Source organism: Podarcis muralis, chromosome 1, assembly GCF_964188315.1.
Source record: "Podarcis muralis chromosome 1, rPodMur119.hap1.1, whole genome shotgun sequence".
NCBI lineage: Eukaryota > Metazoa > Chordata > Lepidosauria > Squamata > Lacertidae > Podarcis > Podarcis muralis.
This window is the reverse complement of record NC_135655.1, coordinates 117,678,228-117,703,217: the sequence shown is the minus strand read 5'-3', so window position 1 is coordinate 117,703,217 and position 24,990 is coordinate 117,678,228. Positions and strand designations below refer to the sequence as shown.

At 44.4% G+C, this 24,990-nt stretch overlaps 1 protein-coding gene across 1 annotated transcript; it reads left to right on the top strand.

Moving 5' to 3' along the window:
• Nucleotides 1-1,071: 1,071 nt before the first annotated feature.
• On the top strand, nucleotides 1,072-24,292 carry SSB (small RNA binding exonuclease protection factor La). Its single transcript, XM_028750134.2, has 12 exons — nucleotides 1,072-1,225; nucleotides 6,611-6,685; nucleotides 7,392-7,495; nucleotides 8,582-8,756; nucleotides 10,449-10,556; nucleotides 10,656-10,756; nucleotides 15,712-15,783; nucleotides 15,887-15,929; nucleotides 18,201-18,341; nucleotides 21,511-21,697; nucleotides 22,608-22,736; nucleotides 23,438-24,292. Exons 2-12 carry the CDS (start codon nucleotides 6,620-6,622, stop codon nucleotides 23,536-23,538), a joined length of 1,227 nt encoding a protein of 408 aa, XP_028605967.2. The 5' UTR covers nucleotides 1,072-1,225; nucleotides 6,611-6,619; the 3' UTR covers nucleotides 23,539-24,292.
• Nucleotides 24,293-24,990: the final 698 nt, after the last annotated feature.

Here is a 24,990-nt window from a genome sequence, read left to right as displayed (position 1 = left end):
CCATTTCTCAGTGAATGTTATCCGACTGTAGTTAAGTACGTTAATTTAATCAAAAGTAAAGGTAAAGGTACCCCTGCCCGTACGGGCCAGTCTTGCCAGACTCTAGGGTTGTGCGCCCATCTCACTCTATAGGCCGGGGGCCAGCGCTGTCCGGAGACACTTCCAGGTCACGTGGCCAGCGTGACAAAGCTGCATCTGGCAAGCTAGCACAGCACACGAAACGCCGTTTACCTTCCCGCTAGTAAGCGGTCCCTATTTATCTACTTGCACCTGGGGGTGCTTTCGAACTGCTAGGTTGGCAGGCGCTGGGACCGAGCGACGGGAGCGCACCCCGCCGCGGGGATTTGAACCGCCGACCTTTCGATCGGCAAGTCCTAGGCGCTGAGGCTTCAACCCACAGCGCCACCCGCGTCCCATCAAAATAAAAAATACAGTACACCAAATCCCCAATAACCAATCTGATATTAATGGAAACGTTTTGCTTTTTCCTGTTTATGGAAAATTCTATGGAAGTTCACACTATGTTGAAGACTTCAATCCCGTTTGACTGACCTGAGCAAGGGGATAATAACCCGCAGCTGAAAAGCAGGGTAATGGTTGTGCTTAATCATCACAGGTCAAATGAGATATGTTATTCCCAAATCTGTACCCGATTGCCAAACAGGTGGGTGCTGCAGCTTATGATCGATCAATAATCAGAGATGTGTACTTCATACATGCTCAGAGAGGTGCTTTATTTACTTTTTTATTGATTACCTAGCTTCCAATGCGGGCTGCGAGGCTGTCGCCACTTCCCGCTTTAACAAAATCGATAGTTTAGCTATGCTATGCTAAAAAAAACAAACGAGGCTGGCTTTACCCTGAATATTTTTTACTGTCAGAAATTTCTTCCCGATGTTTAGCCATAGAATCGCACGCAAGACGATCATATTAGGAGCTGCACGGTGCGCGCCCGCTTCCTGCTCCTTTGCCGGTGATCTTTGCAAACGATCCTGACAACCCGCTGCTCGCTGGGCACCTTCCGAGGATCCGGATTCAGGAGGCGGGCGCCGCGGAAGCCCAGCCCTCGTGGGCCGGGCCGGGGAAAGGGGTGCGGCCAGCGCCGCACAGGCTGCTGGGCTGGCCGGCGAGAGGAGGACGGGAGCGCGTAAAGGCGCACGGAGAAGCGGCGCCGGCGGCCTACGCGATCTAGAGAAGGAGAGGCCGGGGTTTGCTTTGGGCGAAGGTTGGTTCGTTTCCGCGGGCGCGTAATCCTGGCTCCGGGGCTTTTGGGGAGCGCCTGCTTTGCGCGCGGCTGCCCGGAGCTCGTTCCAGACTTGGGTGGACGTCCCCACGTGCGTCCCGGGTGGGCTCCCCGGGTGGGATTTCGGGCTTCGCCGCACCGGGTGGGCAGCGAGGAGGGTCGGCTTGCTTGCGCGCCTCCGCCGGCGACGGGTTCCCACGACGCGGCCTGCTCTTTTCCCCCAGCCCGGGGAGCTACAAACAGGGCCCGTGTGCGCGCAACAGAAGGAAATGCTGGAGGTTCAAAACCCAGGAGAGTTGAGATTTCTTTCCCAGGGGCGCTTGCTCGTTGTAACGCTCTCCAGACGTGACCTACACGTGTAGGTCGAACCCCGGAATGCGGTGGTCGCGGGGTCTCTTTGGGGAGCACGGATGCGCCGCTTGGCGTGATGGGGGGAGTAATCCGTCTCTTTCCCCGCTTTAAGGCTTCCCACGGGTGTTTTTTCTTGGCTTTGCTTTTAACGCACGTGAAGGTGGAGCGGGGAACTTCTCGGAACACGCAGGCGACGTGTTCAAGGGAGAAACTTGCATTTTAAATGCCCAGGGAGCTTTTTCCTATTGGAGGTGGCCGGCGAGGAAGAGCACCACGCAGCGCTCTTGTGCGCGCAGGTTTGGACCACGTGGAGGATGGTTTGATTGGCAGCTAGGAGTCCTTTACTGCAAATGCTCACGGAGGTGTGGCAAAGGCTCGACTTTCCGATCCTTCGGATTTTTGTTTTGCTTCCCTTTCTCACATGAGTAATACACAAGAGAAGAGTTCTCTATTTTTTGGTAGTATCTCATTTGGCAAAAGTGAGGCCAGGCTGATATCAGCCATGCGGCGTGACTTCTCGGAATCGGTGGCCGGTATCTAGAACTAGTGGCGCTCTTTAATCTCTTAGCGTTTCTCAAACTTGGATCTCCAGCTGTTGTTGGACTACAACTCCCATCATCCCTAGCCGGCAGGACCAAGTGGTCACGGATGATGGGAGTTGTAGTCCAACAACCGCTGGGGACCCCAGTTTTAAGGTAAGGGTCCAGCAGCACAGACTGTTTAGTAGGGCTGGGCAATAAATCGCCATACCATTGAGTACCGGTACAGTGGTACCTCTGGTTACGTACTTAATTTGTTCCAGAGGTCCGTTCTTAACCTGAAACTGTTCTTAACCTGAAGCACCACTTTAGCTAATGGGGCCTCCTGCTGCCGCTGCGCTGCTGGAGCACGATTTCTGTTCTCATCCTGAAGCAAAGTTCTTTACCCGAGGTATTATTTCTGGGTTAGTGGAGTCTGTAACCTGAAGTGTATGTAACCCGAGGTACCACTGTATTGAAATAACATTGTGATAAATGTTTGAACAAGGCAATATACCTGTGAACCAAAGGTGGACATTTGACAGCTTCCCAGGGGGTAGCTCTGCTGAACAGGATACTTTGAAGATTCTTTGCAGATAATGTGCAGGCTTCAGCTATGTTTGTCCTCTCCTTCATCCCTCCTAACTGCTAAGAAATCGTCTTTCCACTTAACGGTAAAGGTAAAGGGACCTCTGACCATTAGGTCCAGTTGTGGCCGACTCTGGGGTTGTGGCGCTCATCTCGCTTTCTTGGCCGAGGGAGCCGTCGTTTGTCCGCAGACAGCTTCCAGGTCCTGTGGCCAGCATGACTAAGCCGCTTCTGGCGAAACCAGATGGTTCACCCTAAATAGCTTTTATCCATATCAGAAAGGAAGGGATTGTTATTGTTGATTTATTTATTTATTTATTTATTTATTTATTTATTTAAAGGAGACTATCTTTTTGCTTATTTGCCCTCCCTTTGATAAAAATGGAGAGATTGGTGGGGAGAACTTTTTTGGGGGGGTGAGGTGGAGGGGAGAAGATTGGTGACAGATTATGTATAGATCGAACTTTTGAATTATTCTGTGGTGACTGGTGAAGAAGATTTAGAGACTTTGGCTGTAATTTCTGATCATTTGTATTAGTCTGTAAATAGTGTTTAGTGCCATTGTTATTGGCCATCATGTTGTGTTATATTGTTCAGTGTTCAAAATTGGCCAGGAGCATTTTGCACCGAGTTATTGGCCACTTGCACCCAAGTGAAGGTGCCTGGACCCCAGGATGACACCTGACATCACCTGGAGGTGCACATCTGGGGATCGTTGGATCTTGACTGTTTTCACACACTAATACCCACAATCCTATAGAACTCTATCAGCCGTATCTTATCTGCACAATTTCAGGAACCAAAATGCTTTCAGTGCGCAGCCTTAACAAGAACATGGAACAACGCTGTAGTTAATTGTTGCACTTGTGGGACGTGGGTGGCGCTGTGGGTTAAACCACAGAGCCTAGGACTTGCTGATCAGAAGATCAGCAGTTCAAATCCCCGCAATGGGGTGAGCTCCCGTCTTTCGGTCCCTGCTCCTGCCAACCTAGCAGTTCGAAAGCACATCACAGTGCAAGTAGATAAATAGGTACCACTCCAGCGGGAAGGTAAATGGCGTTTCCGTGTGCTGCTCTGTTTCGCCAGAAGAGCCTTAGTCATGCTGGCCACATGACCCGGAAGCTGTACTTCGGCTCCCTCAGCCAAGAAAGCGAGATGAGCGCCGCAACCCCAGAGTTGGCCACGACTGGACCTAATGGTCAGGGGTCCCTTTACCTTTACCTTATCTTCACTTACCATACTTTTATGTGTATAAGACACCCCCATGTATAAGACGCCCCCTATGTTGGGGGGCTCAAATTTAAGAAAATGGGGGGAGGTGTTGAGCTTTTTTTTTTTTTTTTTTTTGCGAAGGGTTGCTCAGAGTTTTGGAGCTTTTTTGGGGTGGGGGAATTACCCTGGGTTGTTCAGCTTTTTTAAGGGGAGGTTGCCAAAAATCGCTCACCTGCACAGGTAGCAAAATCCGACTCTCGTCTGTCCCCTTGCCGGCAGAAGCTGACAATAGCCCGCCCAATTGGCGCAGCGTCAGCCAGTCAACACCACCCATTGACGCATCAACCAATAACACTCACAATAGCTGCTGACAGCCGCGGCAGCAACCAATCAAACGTCAACCCTATGCACTACCCAGGTATAAGACGAACCCCATTTTTAGCATGATTTTTACATAATAAAACTTAGTCTTATACACGTAAAAGTATGGTACCTCACCCCGCTGCCCTCCTCATAGTTGTGAAGGACGTTCTCATGTTATGAATGATCTGTGTCACCATTCAGAAAAAGAAGTCAGGATATATGTGGACTGTCCCTTGATAAAGTGACTTTTCTTCTTTTAAGTTCTCAAATTTCTTAACCCAGCTCAAGCTTCTCAGCAGAACTTGCCAGGTGTTTTAACTGATAATCAGTCACCACCAGTCCACCCTTTGAAAATAATAATTTAGAATTGTCTTGCCCCAAAATGGCAACTAGGCGTTCTGTTTCGGTGACTAATCTTGGTTTAAGGAGCTGTTTGGTGTCTAGCTTATAAACCTGAGTTTCTAACAGGGGCTCATGGTCCTCTGCTGCCCAAAGGGCACGGCAGGGCCGGCCCACCCGTGAGACAAGTGGAAGCGATCACCTCAGGTGGTAGGTTCCAAGGTAGATACCGTAATTTTTCGCTCTATAAGACGCACTTTCCCTCCCTGCAAAAATTAAAGGGAAATGTGTGTGCGTCTTATGGAGCGAATGCAGGCTCCATGGCTTCAGCGATAGCAACGCAAAGCCTCCGAAGCGCAGTGGGAGCGCTCCCACCGCGCTCCAGAGGCTTTGCGCTGCTATCGCTGCAGCCTGGAGAGCAAGAGGGGTTGGTGCGCACTGATCCCTCTTGTTCTCTTGGCTTTGCTTCGCTGGAGAGGTGCTGCGCAGCTTTCGCTCTGTGCAGCGCCCCTTCAGCGAAGCGGGAAGAGAAATGGAAGGGGCTCCGTTTCTCCTGCTGCTTCGCTGAAGGGGCACTGCGCAGAGAGGGGGAGAATTTTTTTTTTCTTGTTCTCCCCCTCTAAAACAGGGTGCATCCTATAGAGCGAAAAATACGGTATTTATTGTCCCCCTTGATCCTGATGTCGATCTTCACCCATCCCTACTTCGCTGGCTGGGAGGGGGACTCCATTCTTCAGCTCGCCTCAAATGGCAAAATATATTGGGCCGGCTCTGCCAAAGGGTAACAGATAGCGCTATTTCTTACTTTCATTAGGCACTATGGGGAGATGCTGGATGTCCTGAACCTGTGCCAGGAAGTGGCTCAAATCTGAAATGTGGGGCGTATGTTTTTTTAGACCTGCTTGGAAATCAATATACATTTACAACAGCATTCGAAATTTGCCAGGTACATTTTGCACCTGGTCATAGGCCACTTGCAACGAAGTGAAGATGCCTGGGTGTCAGGATGGCTCCTGATGTTTCCGCCATCTGGCCTGGGAAACCTTGGGTCTTGCCTGTTTTCACACACTAGCAACACATCCTGTAGAATTCAACCTGTGATATGTTATCTGCACAATCGGGATCAATTTCAGGAACCAAAAAGTCATATTGAAAAACATTACTTTTGAGCCATCTGGCCAAAAGAAGGCAATCAGGCATTTCATTTTAGCAATGGTCAGGGTGGATTTGATTTAAATCAGATTGATTTCAATCACTAGTCATTAAGACTTGATTTAAATCTTTTTTTTTTACAGAAATATTCATTCTTGCTGGTATAATCTTAATATTTACAACCAGATAAAGCTTTCATTTTTGGAATAATAAATTTTCAGCGTCGTTTTTACAGTTACATCAAAAATTACTGATTTGGTTATAGGACTAGAAATAAAAAGACAGGTAATTATGAAATTATTGTTTATATTTGGACAACTTTTCTGCTGTACTGTATTGGAAGGAGAAAAATAATCATTTCCTTAATAACAATTTAAACAATTTATTTAACTAAAACAATAACTTTATAGCATATGCAACCATGTTAACTGATGTGGTTAAACAATTAAAAAAAAAACTTAGACTGAGTTTTAAGACACATGAAAAACTTAAAACAAATCCTTATTTCCTGATGAATAGCCTTTGGACTATAATGTAACTTAAATAGAAAACTATCTTTAGATTTTTTTTTTTTGTCCAGATGCATTTAAATAAAAAAAAATCTAATTTAAATTGAAAAATTCCATTTTTTAAAATATATATTTTTTAAAAATATATCTTTGATTTTTATCCACCCTGGTGACTGTAAACCCGTTGGCTGCCTAGTTTATATATCTGTGTTTCTAACACAGATCTAAAAGAAGAACATTCTATAATAATAGAGGCAATTGCTGATAAAGTGGGGTCTAAACCATTTAAATGAGCCCTAGTGCTTAAATGATGCGAAATGTTGCTCTGATTACAGGTGGCGAAAATGGCCCAAAATGGAGACAGCGAAAACATGTCTGACTTGGAAAGGAAGGTCTGCCAACAGATTGAGGTACGAATATTGAGACTACCATAGCATTAATGCAAAACGCCTATTATAAACTTTGTGTAGCTGCCTTGGTTGAGTACTTAAAATGAGGATTCCTCACAGCTTAGAACTGTTTTATTCCTAATATCAGCCTGATGTTTTGGAATAGGACTCCCCATCTGTCCTGCTTTGCTGGCCGATCACTGATAAAGTACAGTACTTCTTAAGCTGAACAGACTTTTGTAAAAACAAAGATTAAAAACAGCCTTGAAAAGTCAGGCAAGAAGCTGTAAAGGGTTCTGCAGCTGCAGAAATTCTCCGTTTGTTCCGATGACGCATGAGACGAGACACAGTTCAGGAGACTGAGTCCAGAATTGAATTGTCAGAACAATTTTAAGCACCCACAAATTGTGACCAGTGTCACAATTGCCTGGGGGGGGGGAGCGGTTAGAACTCAATAATGTAGTTTCATCTGTGCTGATATTTTTCATACATCAAGCTTCTGGGAAGCAGTTTGTAATATAAAACCATTGAGGGAATGACGTTAAGGCATTTCAAAATGTTGAACAGAAATCCGGACGTTTTTCACCTGGCGCTCAGAAATGTGTGCCGTAAATTCCAATGACGCTTTTAAGAAAGGCTTCTGGAAGCTGACTTCTTGGTGCTAAATGAAGCAGTAGGTTGTGCTTGGCTTCTAATATTTGTGTCGCTCTTTGTACTTGTGTCATAGTACTATTTTGGCGACCACAACTTGCCACGGGACAAGTTCCTCCAGGAGAAGATCAAGCTGGACGATGGCTGGGTGACTTTGGAAACGTTAATCAAATTCAACAGGTAAATCTATGGGTGCTTATTCAAAGTTAACTTAAAGGAAGGGGAAGCGGCGACGGGGTTTTTGTTGAGTCCTATGAGTCCTGCCTCCCTCATCATCTCCCCTTTGCTGCATCCCATGTTGTCCAGCAAGGCTTTAAGGCAGACTTCTTCAACCTCGGCCCTCCAGATGTTTTAAGGCTACAATTCCCATCATCCCTGACCGCTGGTCCTGCTAGCTAGGGATCATGGGAGTTGTAGGCCAAAAGCATCTGGAGCGGCCTTTCTCAACCTGTGGGTCCCCAGATGTTGTAGGACTACAACTCCCATCACCCCTAGCTAGCAAGGCCAGAGCTCAGGGATGATGGGAGTTGTAGTCCAACAACGTCTGGGGACCCACAGGTTGAGAACCGCTGATCTGGAGGGCCGAGGTTGAGGAAGCCTGTTTTAAAGGGTTGTAGGTTAGGAGAAAACTACAGGTTGAGGAGTAAAACTACTTCTATGATCTTCTAATATAACCTTACCTTGACATCCAAGCCAATATGTTCAGTAGAAGGTAATGGTTTCAGTTTTAAGGATTTGTGCAGCCTTCATCATGTTATCTGAATGCAGTGCAAGCAATATTTTATATTTTTTAATGAATTTAGTACAAATCCAATAAAAGTCACATTATCACAGTACCCAATCACAATCCAATTAAAAACAGAGCCGATTATTCAAAAACCGAATTAACAATTTGAGGTGACTTCTGTGCACTGGGTTTCAGGATACGAGGTTCTTATTCCTGCTTTCATAATCTTCATAAATCCATTTACAGCAGTTCCGATCTTAATCTTTTGTTTAACAGCCACTGGTTTCTTGACTTTTGTTTGTAGTTGCAAATTTATTAACTTTCGTTTCTGCAAAAGGAGTTTGTGTCCAATACGTCTCCTATGCGATATATTGATTTTCCATCTATTTCTTCATTTTTCCTGATGTAATCCAATCATAAAGGGCACCTATGCTTCCACATTTTCACTCAGGTTGTATTTAGAGGAGACGTAATATAAATTAAAAAAAAAAAAAAAAGACAAAAATTATCTCTACCCACCTTTCTACCTTCCTTCCTAGGTTAAATCGCCTCACAAAAGACTTCGATGTAATAGTGGGGGCGTTGAAAAAATCAACGACTGAGCTGATGGAAATTAGCGAAGACAAAGCTAAAGTCCGAAGATCTCCAAACAAACCTTTGCCGGAAGTGACGGAGCAATATAAGAACGCGGTTAAAAGCAGATCTGTGTATATTGTAAGTGGGAACGATATGTGTTTTAGTCCAACCGGATTTCATACGTTCTAGTTTGGGGGACCCCAGTCCTGCATGAAAATTTCTTTGCCAATACTCAGGACACCCTGCGTGTTGCAAAGGATTCTGGGAAGCATATTGTAGGCCCTGGGCTTCAATTGAAAATGCACTCTTCCCAAGGGAAGATCTACAGTAGTATCTTGGTTCTCAAGCTTAATCTGTTCTGGAAGTCCATTCCAAAACCAAAGCGTTCCAAAACCAAGGCGTACTTTTTCATAGAAGGTAATGCAAAATGGATTGATCCGTTCCAGACTTTTAAAAACAACCCTTGAAACAGCAATTTAACATGAATTTTACTATCTTAATGAGACCACTGATCCATAATACGAAAGCAATAAACAATGTACTGCAGTCACACAATCAAGCTATCAGTAGCTGAACTGGGTTCCACACAGTCAGAAAAACAAAACAAAAAGAGATGCAAAAATGCAAAATAAATAGCAAAAACAGACAGACCTCAGCGTAACACTCAAAACGGAAGTGTGGTACTCAAATCAGAAGCGTAACACTCAAAACGGAGCACGTTCAGCTTCCGAAAAAGGTTCGCAAACCGGAACACTTACTTCCAGGTTTGCAGTGTTTGGGTTCCAGGTTGTTTGAGTACCAAGGCGTTTGAGAACCAAGGTAGCACTGTACTATGAAAATGATGAAGCTGAGGCTTCAGGGCCTCTAATCCCAGAGGAGCCCCAAAAGCGACTTTAGCCCACAATGCTTTAAAAAAGCTGCGTCTCGTCAATGCAAGTTGAGTCGCACGACTCAAATTGATTATTTTTTGGTTGTGTATATTTCAGGGTGGATTTGATTTACATCACATCAATTTAAATCACTAGTCAGTAAGACTTGATTTAAGTCATTTTTTTAATAGACTCATTCTTTCTGGTATAATCTTAATATTTACAACCAGATGAAGGTTTCATTTTTGGAATAAGAAATTTTCAGAGTAGTTTTTGCACTTGCATCAAAAATGACTGCTTTGGTTATACTATTAGAAACAGAGATTATTGTGAGGTTTAATAAGTTAACTGTTTATATTTGGACAACTTTTCTGCTGTACTTTATTGGAAGGAGAAAAATAATCTTTCCTTAACAATTTAAACAATTTATTTAACTAAAACATGTTTGTTAACTGATGTGGTTAAACATTAAAAAAACACACACCTTAGACTGAGTTTTAGCACACAGGAAAAACTTAAAACAAATCCTTATTTCTTGAGGAATAGTCTTTGGACTGCAATGTAACTTAAATAGAAAACGATCTTTAGAAAGATTTTTCCTCGAAAAACATTTTATTTTAAAAATCCAATTTGAATTTAAAAAGCCTCCGATTTAAATTTAAAAATCGGGTTTTTATTTTTTAAAAAATCATTGATTTTTATCCACTGGGCCCCATATTATGTTACCTGGTAATGAGCAGTTTAGCTTAAGTTGGCTAATTCTGCTTGACATTCGATTTTTGCTCGTCACGAGGGAGGCTCTCAAATATCGTTCTTTACCGCTATCCATCCTGCTTATGGGTATTGTTCACAAACTGGCGGCAAGACTACGCCCGTGTAAATACCCTAAACGTCCCCAGATATCTGTTTGCATAAACGTGTCTCTGAATATGAAGTCACTGACCGAATCCTCAATTTTCAGAAAGGTTTTCCACAGGATGCAACCCTTGATGATATCAAGGAATGGCTAGACTGTAAAGGCAAAGTTGAAAACATTCAGATGCGGAAAACCATTCAGAAAACGTTCAAGGTAACTCCTTCTTGTCAAAGCTCTTTTCAATTATTATTTTTTCCTGTGGGAATATTCCACCAATCTAAATTAAAACACCTCCTTTCCCACCTCCTTCAGGGATCAGTATTTGCAGTTTTTGACAGCGTCGAATCTGCCAAACAGTTCGTTGAAACTCCAAACCAAAAATACAAGGACACGGAGCTTATTGTACTTTTCAGGTGAGTTATGTACTTGATATCGTAATGCTTTGGACTTGCAGATTGTTAATCGTCACCCATTTGCTGCCAGGCCAGTGTGTTACTACAGTGGTACCTCGGGTTAAGAACTTAATTCGTTCCGGAGGTCCGTTCTTAACCTGAAACTGTTCTTAACCTGAAGCACCACTTTAGCTAATGGGGCCTCCTGCTGCTGCTGCGCCGCCAAGCACGATTTCTGTTCTCATCCTGAAGCAAAGTTCTTAACCTGAAGCACTATTTCTGGGTTAGCGGAGTCTGTAACCTGAAGCGTATGTAATCTGAGGTACCACTGTACAACACTTCCTGTTTGCCCAGAGTGGACACAGACAGGGGGGTGTTACTCCAGCCAGGAGGACTTCCTGTCACACCTGTCTAGAGCATCCTCCCCGAGTGTGACCAGGTAGATGGGCGTGACTCTGTGAGCGCCTGTAAAAGGCCAGTCACGCAATCATCTTCCTATCTGACTCTTTTGCTGCTCTCTTCTGATACTAATGTATTTTGCTGTCTGCTGGCTCTCAGCAGTTTGCAGTTTGCAAAAAGAATAAAACCAATAAATTGGTTAAGTACAACCATTTAAATTTTTTTTAAAAAATAAAAATAAAATCAGCAATAAACTAAAAACAGATTAAAACTCGCAATACTCTACATACCTGGATAAGCTCGTATAAACAAGAATGTTTTTAGCAGGCGCCAAAATGGGTACAGTGAAAAGGCCTGCCTGGTGTCAACAGACAAGGAGTTCCACATTTAAATGCCATTACACTAAGAGATCAATTTCTGACAAATGTGGATCAGGTATTCTGCGACAGCTCTGCAGATCAAAGAGATCAAGTGGGCATATATGGGCAAGGCAATCTTGCAGGTAAACTGGTCCCATGTTGTTAAGGGCTTTGAAGACTAATACAATATGATGAGAGAAATCAAATTCCATCAAGCACAATATTCGAAATTGATAAACCAAGAGATTGAATGGAAAATTAAGCAAATGAGGCAAAGATCGTTTGAATCAGCAAACAAATGTGGAAAGCTGCTAGCATGGCAGCTGAAAAAGAGACAAAAATTAAATACGGTTACAAATCTAGAGATTGAAGGGAGAATGGTTCAGAAACCAGAAGAAATTAGGAAGTGCTTCCACAGATACTTTAAAGAACTTTATGTACAGGGGCCACAGAAAGAGTTCGAGATAGACCACTTTTTAAAAACTAATGGACTATTGAAAGTATCTCAGGATAAAAGATCAATCCTGAATTGCAAAATAACTCAACAGGAAATTGAAGGTGCCATTCAAAACATGCAATTAGGCAAATCTCCAGGCCCGGATGGACTTACCTCCAAATATTACAAGACTTTGAAGGATTACTTGACACAACCTTTGATGGAGGTTTGCAACCAGATTATGGAGGGGAAAAAGGCACCGGATACGTGGAAAGAAGCATTCATCACATTGATACCTAAGCTGGAATCTGAAAAGACTCAACTTAAGAACTACCGTCCCATCTCACTCCTAAATGTGGATTACAAAATATTTGCAGACATTTTGGCAAACAGATTTAAAAAGGTGCTTAATGAAGTAATTCATAAAGACCAAGCAGGCTTTCTCCCTGGTAGACATATGTGTGATAACACTAGGAATGTTATCGACATTTTGGAGCTTTTGCAAATTAAGACGAATACAAGGGCGGTGTTAATTTTTATTGACGCAGAGAAAGCATTTGACAACATTTCTTGGATGTTTATGAAGAAAAATTTGGAAGGGATGGGAGTGGGACGGGGGTTTGAAAATGGAATAGAAGCAATTTATTCAGAGCAAAAAGCTAAACTGATAGTGAACAATGTGGTGACGGAGGAATTTAAAATTGAAAAAGGGACACGACAGGGGTGCCCTCTATCTCCTCTTTTATTTATTTCGGTCCTGGAGGTGTTGCTGAACATGATTAGGGAGGACCGGCAGGTACAAGGAGTAGAGGTCGGAGTGAAACAATACAAACTGAAAGCTTTTGCAGATGACCTAGTTTTAACATTACAGGAGCCAGAATCTAGCACAAAAAGAGTTTTAGAACTCATTTCTGAGTTTGGTCGGGTGGCGGGATTTAAGCTGAACAAGCAGAAAACTAAGGTTTTGGCTAAAAATTTGACACCTACAGAAATAGATGGGTATCAGAAAGAAACAGAATGAAGTGTGGTTAAAAAAGTGAAATACTTAGGGGTATATTTGTCTTCTAAAAATTTGAATTTATTTAAAGACAATTATGAAAAATGTTGGACGGAAATCAAAAAGGATTTGGAAATCTGGTCAAGATTGAAACTCACCTTGTCGGGCCGAATCGCAGCTATAAAGATGAATGTATTGCCGAAAATGTTATTTTTGTTTCAAACCCTACAGATCGTGGACAGAGTGGAATGTTTTGGAAAATGGCAGAGGGATATATCTAGGTTTGTCTGGCAAAAAGCCCCGTATAAAATTTAAAATATTAACTGACTCAAAAGAAAGAGGGGGGTTTGCCCTGCCGGACTTGAGGTTGTACTATGAAGCTGCAGCCTTCTGCTGGTTGAAAGATTGGTTCTTGCTGGAAAACACTGATGTCCTGGATCTGGAAGGGTTTGACAATATCTTTGGTTGGCATGCATATTTGTGGTACGACAAGGTGAAAGCGCACAAATTGTTTAAAAACCATATTGTCAGAAAAGCAATTTTTGCCGTCTGGATGAAATACAAAGATCTATTAGAAAGTAAGACCCCGAGGTGGCTATCACCGATGGAGGCCAAGGCTCGAAAAAGACCCAATATGGAGGCCTATTGGCCAAAATATTGGGAAATAATTGAAAGAATTGGAGATAATTGGAAGTTGCAGAGCCAGGAAAAGTTAAAAAGTAAGGTGCGAGATTGGTTACACTATGCTCAAATTCAAGAGGTTTTTAAAATGGATAAAAAAGTTGGTTTCCAGGTGGAAAAATCGAAGTTGGAGACGGAACTGTTAGAACCAAAGACTAAGATACTTTCGAGAATGTATAACTTGTTGCTTAAATGGAACACACAGGATGAGATAGTTAAATCTGCCATGATAAAATGGGCACAGGATGTTGGTCACAACATTATGTTTGAAGACTGGGAAAGGTTATGGAACACCGGAATGAAGTTCACGGCATGTAGTGCCTTGAAAGAAAACATTATGAAAATGGTATACCGGTGGTACATGACCCCAGTCAAGTTAGCTAAGATATATCACCTGTCTGATAACAAATGTTGGAAATGTCAAGAGGCAGAAGGGACATTCTTTCACCTCTGGTGGACCTGCCCAAAAGTGAAGGCCTTCTGGGAAATGATTTATAATGAACTTAAAAAGGTATTTAGATATACCTTTTCCAAGAAACCGGAGGCCTTCCTTCTGGGCATGGTGGACCAGAAGGTGTCAAAAAAAGACAGAACCTTGTTTATGTATGCAACTACAGCAGCAAGAATTCTCATCGCAAAGCACTGGAAGACACAAGATTTACCCACACTGGAGGAATGGCAGACGCAGTTGATGGACTATATGGAACTGGCTGAAATGACTGGCAGAATCCGAGATCTGGACGTGGAAATAATAGAGGAGGACTGGAAAAAATTTAAAGACTATATCCAAAAACATTATAAACTGTATGAATGTTAAGAATGTGCACGATTAGGAAATGTTATGCTTTCGCAATTTGATTAAGTAAATGGTAAAGTAAGTGATAACAAAGAAAAAAAAGAGGAGACAAATGTGAAACAAATATATTATGTTTATTTTAAAGGTACTAAAACTGGGTTATAACATTCTGAATTTGGAAACATAATAATTGAAAGTTACAGTAAGTTGCGAAATAAGGTAACAAATTGCTGACACTGTTATTGCATAGAACGCAAGGCCTGGGGGATGTGAGGAGGTCCAATTGACAGTGATAAATTATGGAAAGATGAGTTGACACATATTTATTCTTTTTTATTTTCTTATATTTTCATAATCTGTTTCTTGTTTTTTACTCTTGTATTCTTGAACTTGTGAACCTATGGAAAGAAACGCAATAAAAAATATTTATTAAAAAAAAAGAAGACTAATACAATATGGTACCTCAGATTACATACGCTTCAGGTTACAGACTCCGCTAATCCAGAAATAGTGCTTCAGGTTAAGAACTTTGCTTCAGGATGAGAACAGAAATCGTGCTTGGCGGCGCAGCAGCAGTGGGAGGCCCCATTAGCTAAAGTGGTGCTTCAGGTTAAGAACAGTTTCAGGTTAAGTACGGACCTCCGGAACGAATTAAGTACTTAACCTGAGGTACTACTGTACTTGACTGCTTCTGTTACATCCCACACCAAGTTGTAAAGGCAATCTTTGATAGCCTTGGCAAAGGATCCTACGATCAAGGCTGGAGTGGACGTTTGCTTGTAAGTCTCTTGGCAGACACTTTTGGGTGTGCTGGGCTCTAGTCCATTACACCAAGTGCTAGAAAATGGGTCTGGGGGGGTCTTCTGTCTTGCTCTGCCTGCCTGCCCTCTAGCATCATAGAATCATAGAGCTGGAAGGAATCTTAGCTATAAAGCATCCATGAGAGATGGCCATCCAACCTCTGCTTAAGAACCTCCATGGAAGGAGAGTCCACAACCTCCCGATGGAGATCTTTCCACTGGCAATGGTAGCGATTTCTTGCAGTCTGGGGAACAGAGCACAGTGGGGAAAAGAGTCTCATCGTGCTTTGAGGGGAAAACAGATGGCCAGTTTTAATAAGAGCTGATTATTTTTTTCTTGAACCAAAGCCAACGCTAATTGGTCACCATTGTCTATAGCAGCACCAAGGCAGCGATTAGCTTGCTTCAGAGAACAGCCAGACATCTTAAGGGTGGCTTTCATATTCCTTTCCGTTGCATATAGTGCCCCTAAATTGGCTCGCTTAATTGAATTATATATTCCGTGCAGGGATGATTACTTTGCGAAGAAGAACGACGAGAAAAAACGGAACAGATTGGAAGCGAAAGCAAAGGCCAAGCAGTAAGCGGAGACTTTTTAACCTCGCAATTATCATCTCCTCTTTGTTTGCCAGCAGTGCGCTCTGCTTAACTTCGTAATCCTTTTTCTTATTTTTTTGTCGCAGGGAGAAAGAGGAGAAACAGAAGCAAGCGGAAGATGCGGAAATGGTACATGCCCCTTGATTTCACTGACAAAACTGTGTAATCCACAGTGCCTCTGTTTCCCCTATGTAAATTAGAAGGATAAGGTGGAAGAATAAAGACTTGAAAAGCAATTAGCTAAGACCAGCTTGAGTCTTCTCTCCTGGACCTGATAAGAACAATAAAACAAACAGGAAATTTTCCCCTGGGTTCTCCAAAACACACAGCGCTGTGTTTTGTAAGGAAAGTTAAACGGACCCCTGACCATTAGGTTCAGTTGTGGCCGACTCTGGGGTTGTGGCGCTCACACTTTATTGGCCGAGTGAGCTTCCGGGTCATGTGGCCAGCATGACTAAGCCGCTTCTGGCGAACCAGAGCAGCGCACGGAAACGCCGTTTACCTTCCTGCCGGAGTGGTACCTATTTATCTACTTGCACTTTGATGTCCTTTCGAACTGCTAGGTTGGCAGGAGCAGGGACCAAGCGACGGGAGCTCACCCCATACGCACTTGATTTCTTACACATACTGGGACTGAGCCAGTAGTCAGCCCCAACATCCGTTTTCAGTGCAAAGGCTCAATCCTAGAGCATATGAAGTAAGTAGGAAATGCCCCTGAGCAGGTGCAGAGTGCATTTTTGTCCCAGATATGAGTAACTGGCCGTGGACTGGGACTAGCTGTAAGGAGGGTTTGCACAGGAACCTGAACCTTGACATTTCTTCTGATAATTCCCCGTACAGGACAGCTGCATATTCCTGCATTGCAGAGGGTTGGACTAGATGATCCTCAAGAGTCCCTTCCAACTCTACGATTCTCTGATTCTTCTAGAAATTAAATCCTGAGTGCCTCATTCATAAGGGCTCTTTGCCTAGTGCTGCTGGAGGTATAGGAGACGTAGAAAGCAGTTCTGCTCCTTTTTTTGTCATTAGGTCGGCCTTGTATTTAACACCTTGCAGGGTGGACAAAAATCACCTGGAATATAATTCCGAGAAAGGAGCTGGCTGGAGGAGGAAGGGCCTTCTCTTCCAGTCCACTTGGTAGAAGGGTTTTGTTTTTTGTTTTATTTAAAAAGCTAGTCAGCATTTTCATGCTAGTTGCAAACTTAATTAGCCAAGGCTACATTTAGGCCATACAGTGGAAAAGGCTGTTCTGACCCAGATGGGAGAGAATTGAGGTTCGTAAGAGTTGTGTGGATAAGGCTAAAGGCAACAATTTACCTGTTTGGTTTCAAGCTTTTTCCAAAATAGTCTTTCGGAGACTTGAAACTCAGTTGCCAAAGTGCATCTGGGATTGTAATACCCCCTTTTATTAATTTTCAATTGCAAACCAATAATAGCCTCATTATAACAATGCCAAATTATAATACAATGAATAATAACAATCCTTGAGATGCCAAATTATACAATTTAGATGGCCCTCCACGTGCTAGAATTGATGGTTTAGTGATTTACTTTGTTTCTGTGCTCCAGAATCTTACAAATTTCAATTACGCTCCAATCAGACTGGAGTGTAATAGTCCTCCTCATACCAGTGTCCTGTGCTAAAGTAGCTTTCCTGGAAGAAGCAGGGCACCCCCTCCCCATTCCAGATTTAATGTGTACATGGGTTGGGGGAGGGAGATGAGCAATGCCAAATAAATTCACATTCTTGAAGTTGCGGTTGCAAGACTTTGAGCGTATTGGTCTTGTGTTGGTTCCACTGCAGGAAGGTGTGATCCAGGGTACTCTTGTCTTAACCGAGGTTAGATGGCTGGAGCATGCTTGGGAAACTGAACCTTAGAATAAAGCAGCACATAGCTGGATGCATGCAACTCAAAATGAGATGGCTATCACGAGCCACCAGCAGCACTATGCAGCCAACAGCACTGAAGGAATGTCCCAATTCAGGCGTTCTCTTTCATGACATCATAATCACATGGTGGAAGGGGGTGGAGCTGTGTTGATTGGGGAATGGGTCCTCCCAAAGTGTGGATGGCGGTGGGGGGGTGCAGGGCCATGGAGCCAGCTGAGGAGTGTGGAGGTACAGTGCTGTGGCTCCCCCGCCTTGTGATTATGGTAGCATGAGAATCTCTAAATGGGGCTATTTTAACAGCCAGGAACTTGGGAACTCGCTAATGGTCTTATCTACAAGCTTGATTACCCACCCACCCACCCACCTTGGAACGGTCCAAGTTTGTGTACATCTGGGAAACTTAAAAACTTTAAAACCCATCTCTTGCTTGAAGTCTTGTTCAGTCCTGCGGGGTACAAATGTCTGTCCTCTCTAATGGAATCTTTTCCCTCCCCTTTTGTAAATGAAAGAAATCTCTGGAGGAGAAGCAAGGCTGCTTGCTGAAGTTCTTTGGAGACCTGGAAGATCAGACTTGCCGAGAAGACCTCCATGCTCTTTTCTCTGGCCATGGCGAAATTAAATGGATAGACTTTGTGAGAGGTGCCAAAGAGGTCAGACCCCGGGGCGTTGCTGCATCTGGAGAAATGTTAACAACAAAAGGGGGCGATGTTTTCAGGTTTTGCTGCGCTCGCTGCCTGATACGACAGTGGTTTTCTTCGAAACGTATACACCAGGGACGTCCAACTCCCCAGACACTGTGATCTATTCGCAGAATAAAAATCTGGCAGTGATCTACCCCTTCAGGTCAAAGTGGAGCTTTTCTTAGGGAGGAAAGACAAAGTTGTGGAGCTTTTGTTTTAGAGGGGGAGGTAAAAAAATGTTGAGCTTTCTTTAGGGAGAAAGGAAAAAGTCGCTCGCCAAAAGATTGCTCAGGAAACAATCAGTCTCACAGCAAAAACTCGCATCTTCCGTTCTAGCGATCATGCGCAAATGGAGGATGGGGAAAGGGGGCCGGGCCAGATGCTGTTTTTCCCCAGCAATGGGGAAAAAAGCCAGCGATCAACCACAATCAACCTAAACCTCCCAGGGATCGACCAGTAGATCGTAGTCGACCGGTTGGACATCCCTGGTATATACAATCTGCTAGTACTGAAAATCAGAATGGAAAACTTTCCAGAAACATTTGATTCCTCCTATCCGAGGCGCACTCATAAAAACAGGGAGCATAAATTTCGTTCTTGCTTGCTAGACAGAATGCTGTGATTGCTTTGCTTTATTCTTCTAAGCAGCAAATTAATAGGTAGAGGTAAAACTTTGCATTTAACAATGGGTCTCAAACCTAGGAGACCTGAGGCCTGCCTTAAAATGTTCTGCACTCCCATCAGCCCCAGCTGGTGGTCACAAGTGATGGAGGTTGTAGTCCGAACAGCACCTAAAGCAGGGGTCTGCAACCCGCGGCTCCGGAGCCTCATGTGGCTCTTTTACACCTTTGCCGCGGCTCCGGGGCGGATACTAGTGAGGGGAGGAAGCGCATTGTGCGCCCTGACACTCCCCACTGTGGCGGGCACTGTACTGGCTATGACGTCGCATGGGGGCGGTGCGTGCGTTAGTCATGCACCGTCCCGACGTCACCTTCCCAGTTTTGCGGCTCCCAGTTTTATTTTCTTTCTTCAGAAACGGGTCCAAGTGGCTCTTTTTGTCTTAAAGGTTGCAGACCCCTGACCTAAAGGGTGTCTGCTTTTCCCATCCCTCCCTTAAACAAATTGGGTGGTATTTCAACTAAGATTTACTCAGAGTACACCCATTGAAATTAATGAGCGTGACAAAGTTAGGTCCATAAATTTCAATGGTTCAACTCTTGAGTAATACCTCCCATGGATTTGCCACACGAGCGATGTCCCAGGAACCAGAGCTAGTATAAAACACCCCAGGAAATTCTGGCAGCTACTAGCTGAAGGAGCCACAGCTAGCTTTGGTAGGACTGCTTTATGCTCATAAGCTACTGGAACTGGTTGATTCCCCTCTGTAGTCTGCTATAGCATCTTCTCCTGGGAAAGAGAGAATAGCTAAAGGGTAGAGTTGTGGGCAGTGACCCGTGTGCTGCTTTAGGAACATAGAAAGCAGTATTGTCTATATTGACCGGTAGCAGTTATCTGGGATTTCAGACAGAAATTTCTCCTGGGCCTAGCTGGAGATGGCAGGGATTAAACCTGGGACCTTCTGTGGGCAAAATCGATGCTCCGGCACCAAGCCACTGTTCTTTGGATCATAAGGTTGTCCTGTCTGGCTTAGGCCTCAAATGAAAAGAACAGCAACTAATGCCAGTACAGTCGTACCTTGGAAGCCCAGGGCCTTTGAACTCAAAAGTTCTGGCTCCCAAAGAATTGAAAACCAGAAGTGATTGTTCCAGTTTTCGAAGGATTTTCGGAAGCCAAATGTCCGGCGCTTCTGCAGCCGATTGGAAGCCACACCTTGGTTTTTGAACTGTTCTGGGGGTCAAACGGACTCCTGGAACAGATTAAATTAAAAAACCAAGGTACGACTGTGGTACCTCTGGTTATGTACTTAATTCGTTTCAGAGGTCCATTCTTAACCTGAAACCGTTCTTAACCTGAGGTACCACTTTAGCTAATGGGGCCTGCTGCACTGCCAGTGCGCGATTTCAGTTCTCATCCTGAGGTAGAGTTCTTAACCCGAGGTACTACTTACATGTTAGCAGAGTTTGTAACTTGAAGTGTTTGTAACCCGAGGCACCACTGTAGTGGCTTATCTAAATTTTTCACAATAATAAACACATGCCTTTTCATAAAAGCACCAGTTTTACGCCAAGTGCATAATGACTTTCAGATATGGAGACACTGAGGAGCGCAATATAAAACAGAGTAAAACTGTAATGTAATAATTATATAAGCACCTAATACCACTTAACCTCTGTCCGAGTTGTATTACATGTGGCCAATACAGACCAAATACCACTTGTGTTTGTGCACACCTATACGATGTCAGCATTTATTTGTACGGTTGTTCAAGGCTTTGACCTTTAAAAGAGCTATCGTCTTGTATCTGTGCACTGTGTTCATGCCACACCCCAGTAGAACCATTCTTACGTCGGCTACTACATGCACACACCTGTTATAAGCCACCACATGCCCCGATATCTGTGAGCTATCGTGATATAGATGAGTCCACATGTGGTGTGAATTTGGTGCTTTTCTGAAGTGCATGACATGCCAGCTATGCTGCTGCAGTGCTAAAAACAAAATAGGAGTACTTAACAGTGGGCTGCCTTGAGAGGGTTCAGAGGAGTGATCAGTTATGTTCCTGGGCAACTGGTGTCAAATACAGTCATATCTCATGTTACAGCCACTTCAGGTTACGTTTTTTCGGGTTGTGGACCACGAGAAACCTGGAAGTACCAGAATAGGTTACTTTCGGGTTTCACCGCTCACGCATGTGCAGAAGCGCCAAATCGCACCTGCGCAGATGCAGCGCTTCAGGATGCGAACGCTGCGGGTTGCAGACGTGCCTCCATCACGGATTATATCCGCAACCTGAGGTTCTACTGTAAACTGTTCCAACAAACCTAGTTTAGGCCGAGGCCTTGTGGGAGTGCTTGGCCTGCGTGGTCCTGACCACTGCATCCATTACGACTCGGTGGCAAATTTTAGCTATCGAATCGCCACCTTGGCCGTCTCTTCTGACCACAGGGAAGCCATAGAAAGAAAATGTCTGAGTGAACGGTTGCGTATTGAGATAACCACCTTGTGTTTCTGCACACAGGGAATCATCCTGTTCAAGAGCAGCGCCAAAGAAGCGCTGGATAAAGCCCAGGCGGCAAATGACGGGAGCCTGCAGCTGCGAGGCAGAGAGGTGACGTGGGACGTGTTGGAAGGAGACGTGGCGAGAGAAGCGCTCAAGAAAATCATGGAGGGGCAGCAAGAACTGTTGAACAAAAAGAAAGGAAAAGGTGATGTTTCGCCTTGATTTTTTTCTTCTTCTTTCATTTAGCTTACCTTCTTGGAAGCCTTATTATGTGGATAGCCGGTGTTGAGCAAAGCAGCGGGCTGCTCTTCTCAAGTAGGGTCCCAGTCTTGGGATCTGCAGCAGAAACCTTTCTGGACCCACAGAAGCCATATAAAGACACAAAGATGAGTCTGGCTGGATCAGACCAGGGAGCTATCTTGCCCAGAAATGGTTTAATGCAGCGGTGGACCAGTTGCCTTTGGGAAACCTGCAAGCCAGACATGAGGGGCAGGCCCAATCCTGGAATAGCTCAGTTGGCAGAGCATGACTCTCTTGATCTCAGGGTTGTGTGTTTGAGCTTCATGTTGGGCAAAGCATACCTGCATCGCAAGGGGTTGGGGAAGGTGACTCTTGTGGTCCCGATTTGCTGGAAGAGCAGCAGTGGGGGTGGGGCTTTGGAGGGGGCAGCAAAACTGGTGGTGAACTGGACTGTGCAGCAGAGGGGAAAGCCTATGGAATAAGATCATGCTGGGGCAGTGAGAGCGCGCTGGGGATGTAATCCGAATTCTGAAACTGATTCGCACACCTCATTGCTCGTGGTTGGGTGGGCAGACTAGCTCTCAGCACTGTGCGTGGAGGGGATGCATGAGTTGTGCTGGCGGGGTTTGCTCTATGAAGGCTCACCCACACATGCCGGCAAAATGCTTGGGGAGCATTGCACGTGAATATGCTTTGCAGAAGGGTCCAGGGTTCAAGTTCAGGGCAGGGCAGGGCAAAAGTGGGAAACCGCTGCCTGTCAACATTTGGCTTAGATAGTTCAGGTTGCAGTTTTCTTATACTCTTGAGATGCGCTGCGGTAAGCCCCTAAAGCTGAATATTAAGAGGCCTAAGACGTGCCTATTCTTGCCTGACAGGCCGCAAAGGTAAAGGAAAAGGTGGCAAGGGACCTCAAGGTGCGCAGGACAGGAAAGTGAAATTCCAAGGCAAGAAAACGAAGTTTGAGAGTGAGGATGAAGAAGAGGGGGAAGACGAAAGTGCGACAGGTGAGCGGTTTCCTTTATTAGAACAAGATTCTGAATGCATGCATTGGGTTTAGTATCACATACTTTTAATACTGGCTGGGGGTTTTCCTGGTTCCAAATGCAGCTTCCCATTGCAGAATAAAAGGACTAGGTAAGGAATAAGCCTCAGCAACTCAAGTCTCACATACTTTAGGTTGAATGTCTTTGCAGAATGGTTTACAGGCAAAAATAGTGCTGTGCAACAGAGGCTCCAGCCAACCTGATCTTTGAAGGAACCTTGACACAGCAAGTAATAAAAAGGCAGTGTTAATTCTCCACAAAAAAGCCAGGAGGCCAGTAAGATTGGTTGGCAACTCATAGCTCAATGCCAAAATACATTCCCAGCACACTGGGCTGTGTTTAGCATCCAGCTTTTGCAGCTGGGGGAAAATGGGTGATCAGTCAAAATAGGCTCGGAGGCCTCTGTTACTTCAAAATAGTCACTTTACAGCTGAATCTGTTTCACCTTGGGAACAGCTGCAGGTCCAAGGGGAGAATGGCTGTCACAAGCATTCCTCGATATTCTTCCATCCAAATACGTAGCGTAAGCATTTGGTGTTGTTCTGAGAGAGGCACCAAGGACAGTTGCACAAAAAGTTTCAGTAATACTTGCTTTATTGGCAGAGGTATGGATCTGGCTGTTTTATAGATCAAATACTGAGTTAACTCTTGGACGGTTTTAGGGGCGGCGAGTCCAAAGAAAAGACCACTGGAAGAGGCTGAGAAGGAAGAGCCTGCCCGCAAACAGCTGAAGACAGAAAATGGAGCTGGAGATACAGAGTAGTACTCCGAAAAAAGCACTGAGCGTTTTGCTTTAAAGAAACAAATGATTTGTTTTCAATCATTCCTCCGTTCATCCTGTTTTCTGCAAGAGAATCTAATAAAATCGACTTCGATGTCCACCTGCAAAAAAGGGGATAGAAGAAAGAGTTACATTTCAGGTTATTTCTTTGGGATTTTTTTCTTTTTAAAAAACATACCTTTTTATAATAACCGTTTGAGTGAAATTGAACTGTGTTCCCTTTCCTCTATTCTCCCCTTACAACCCCCCTGCACGGCCCCCCCAATATGCTCTGGGGGATTGGGGGCAGGGACTGTGGCCTGGATAAAAGCATAAATTGTTTGTTATACAACGCACCAGGAGTTGCCAACTCCTTTTGTAGGCCACACACACTAATTACGGCAACCTTTTCTATTAGCTACAACTGAATGCTCTTTTCGAGCCTAATTTCAGCAGTGGGGAAAGGCAGGGCAGCCGTGGGTACCAGGGAAGGCTTCTGCAGGAAAATCTCTGCCCCTGGGCACCACCTCCGTAACCCCTGGGCCAAAGGGGAAAGGCTCAAGGAAACTGAGCCACCTTCATTCAAAACTATGTACAAAAGTTGTATTTAGTAGATACCAAATAAACTTAACGTGCTTCAGTGTTGGAATTCAATGAATTATATTGCATTAGGTTTCAGAAGTGGAACAACAGGTGTACCACCGTCTTGAGATTGTTGGGAAAGGTGGGCTTAAATAAAGCAAAATATGTACAGTTACCCGACTTGAGTGATTCGATTCTGAACTGCTTGCCAATGCTTTCGTTAAATAGCTGCCTTCGAATTTCATTTGCTTTTTCCGTTTACCACAACAAAGGGAGTTGGGTCGTGTGTGTGATCAACCTGGTGCCTGTAAAGCCTTTCTTGGCATCCCTCAAGCAACCAGGGGCACCTGTCATTTAAGTTGGTTTTTCTTGCTTTGCAAGATGAGATTTTTAAAATTGAGATGGGGAGGGTCGAGGAAGAGGAAACTGCCAAATTTTTTGCCCACCAGCCACATAGAGGGGCTTTTTTTTCAAAATGGGGGAGAAAAGGAACAAAGGCCACCTTGCTTGCTCAGTTATTGCTTGCCTGCCAGCAGGGAGTTGCTTAGTACTGCAGAGGGCCTTTTAAAGAAAACTGTGAGTGAGGATAACCCTGTGTATGTGAGAGAGGATGGGGGGGGGGGGTTTACAAGTGAGAAAATAGGTGGGTGTATCCACCTTGTATATTTTTGCTACTACAGTGGTGCCCCGCAAGACGAATGCCTCGCAAGACGAAAAACCCGCTAGACGAAAGGGTTTTCCATTTTTCGATGCGCTTCACAAGACGATTTTCCCTATGGGCTTGCTTCGCAAGACGAAAACGTCTTGCGAGTCTTGCGATTTTTTTCGCTTCCTCCCCCCCCCTTTTTCTAAGCCGCTAAGCGCCTTTTAGCC

Bases quoted from the DNA above. Each gene is read 5' to 3' on its own strand.
- SSB (XM_028750134.2), top strand. From the start codon at position 6,620: ATGGCCCAAAATGGAGACAGCGAAAACATGTCTGACTTGGAAAGGAAG. The intron at 8,757-10,448 runs GTAAGTGGGAAC...CTCAATTTTCAG, and splicing joins AAAGCAGATCTGTGTATATT to AAAGGTTTTCCACAGGATGC. The intron at 18,342-21,510 runs GTCAGACCCCGG...TTCTGCACACAG, and splicing joins TTGTGAGAGGTGCCAAAGAG to GGAATCATCCTGTTCAAGAG.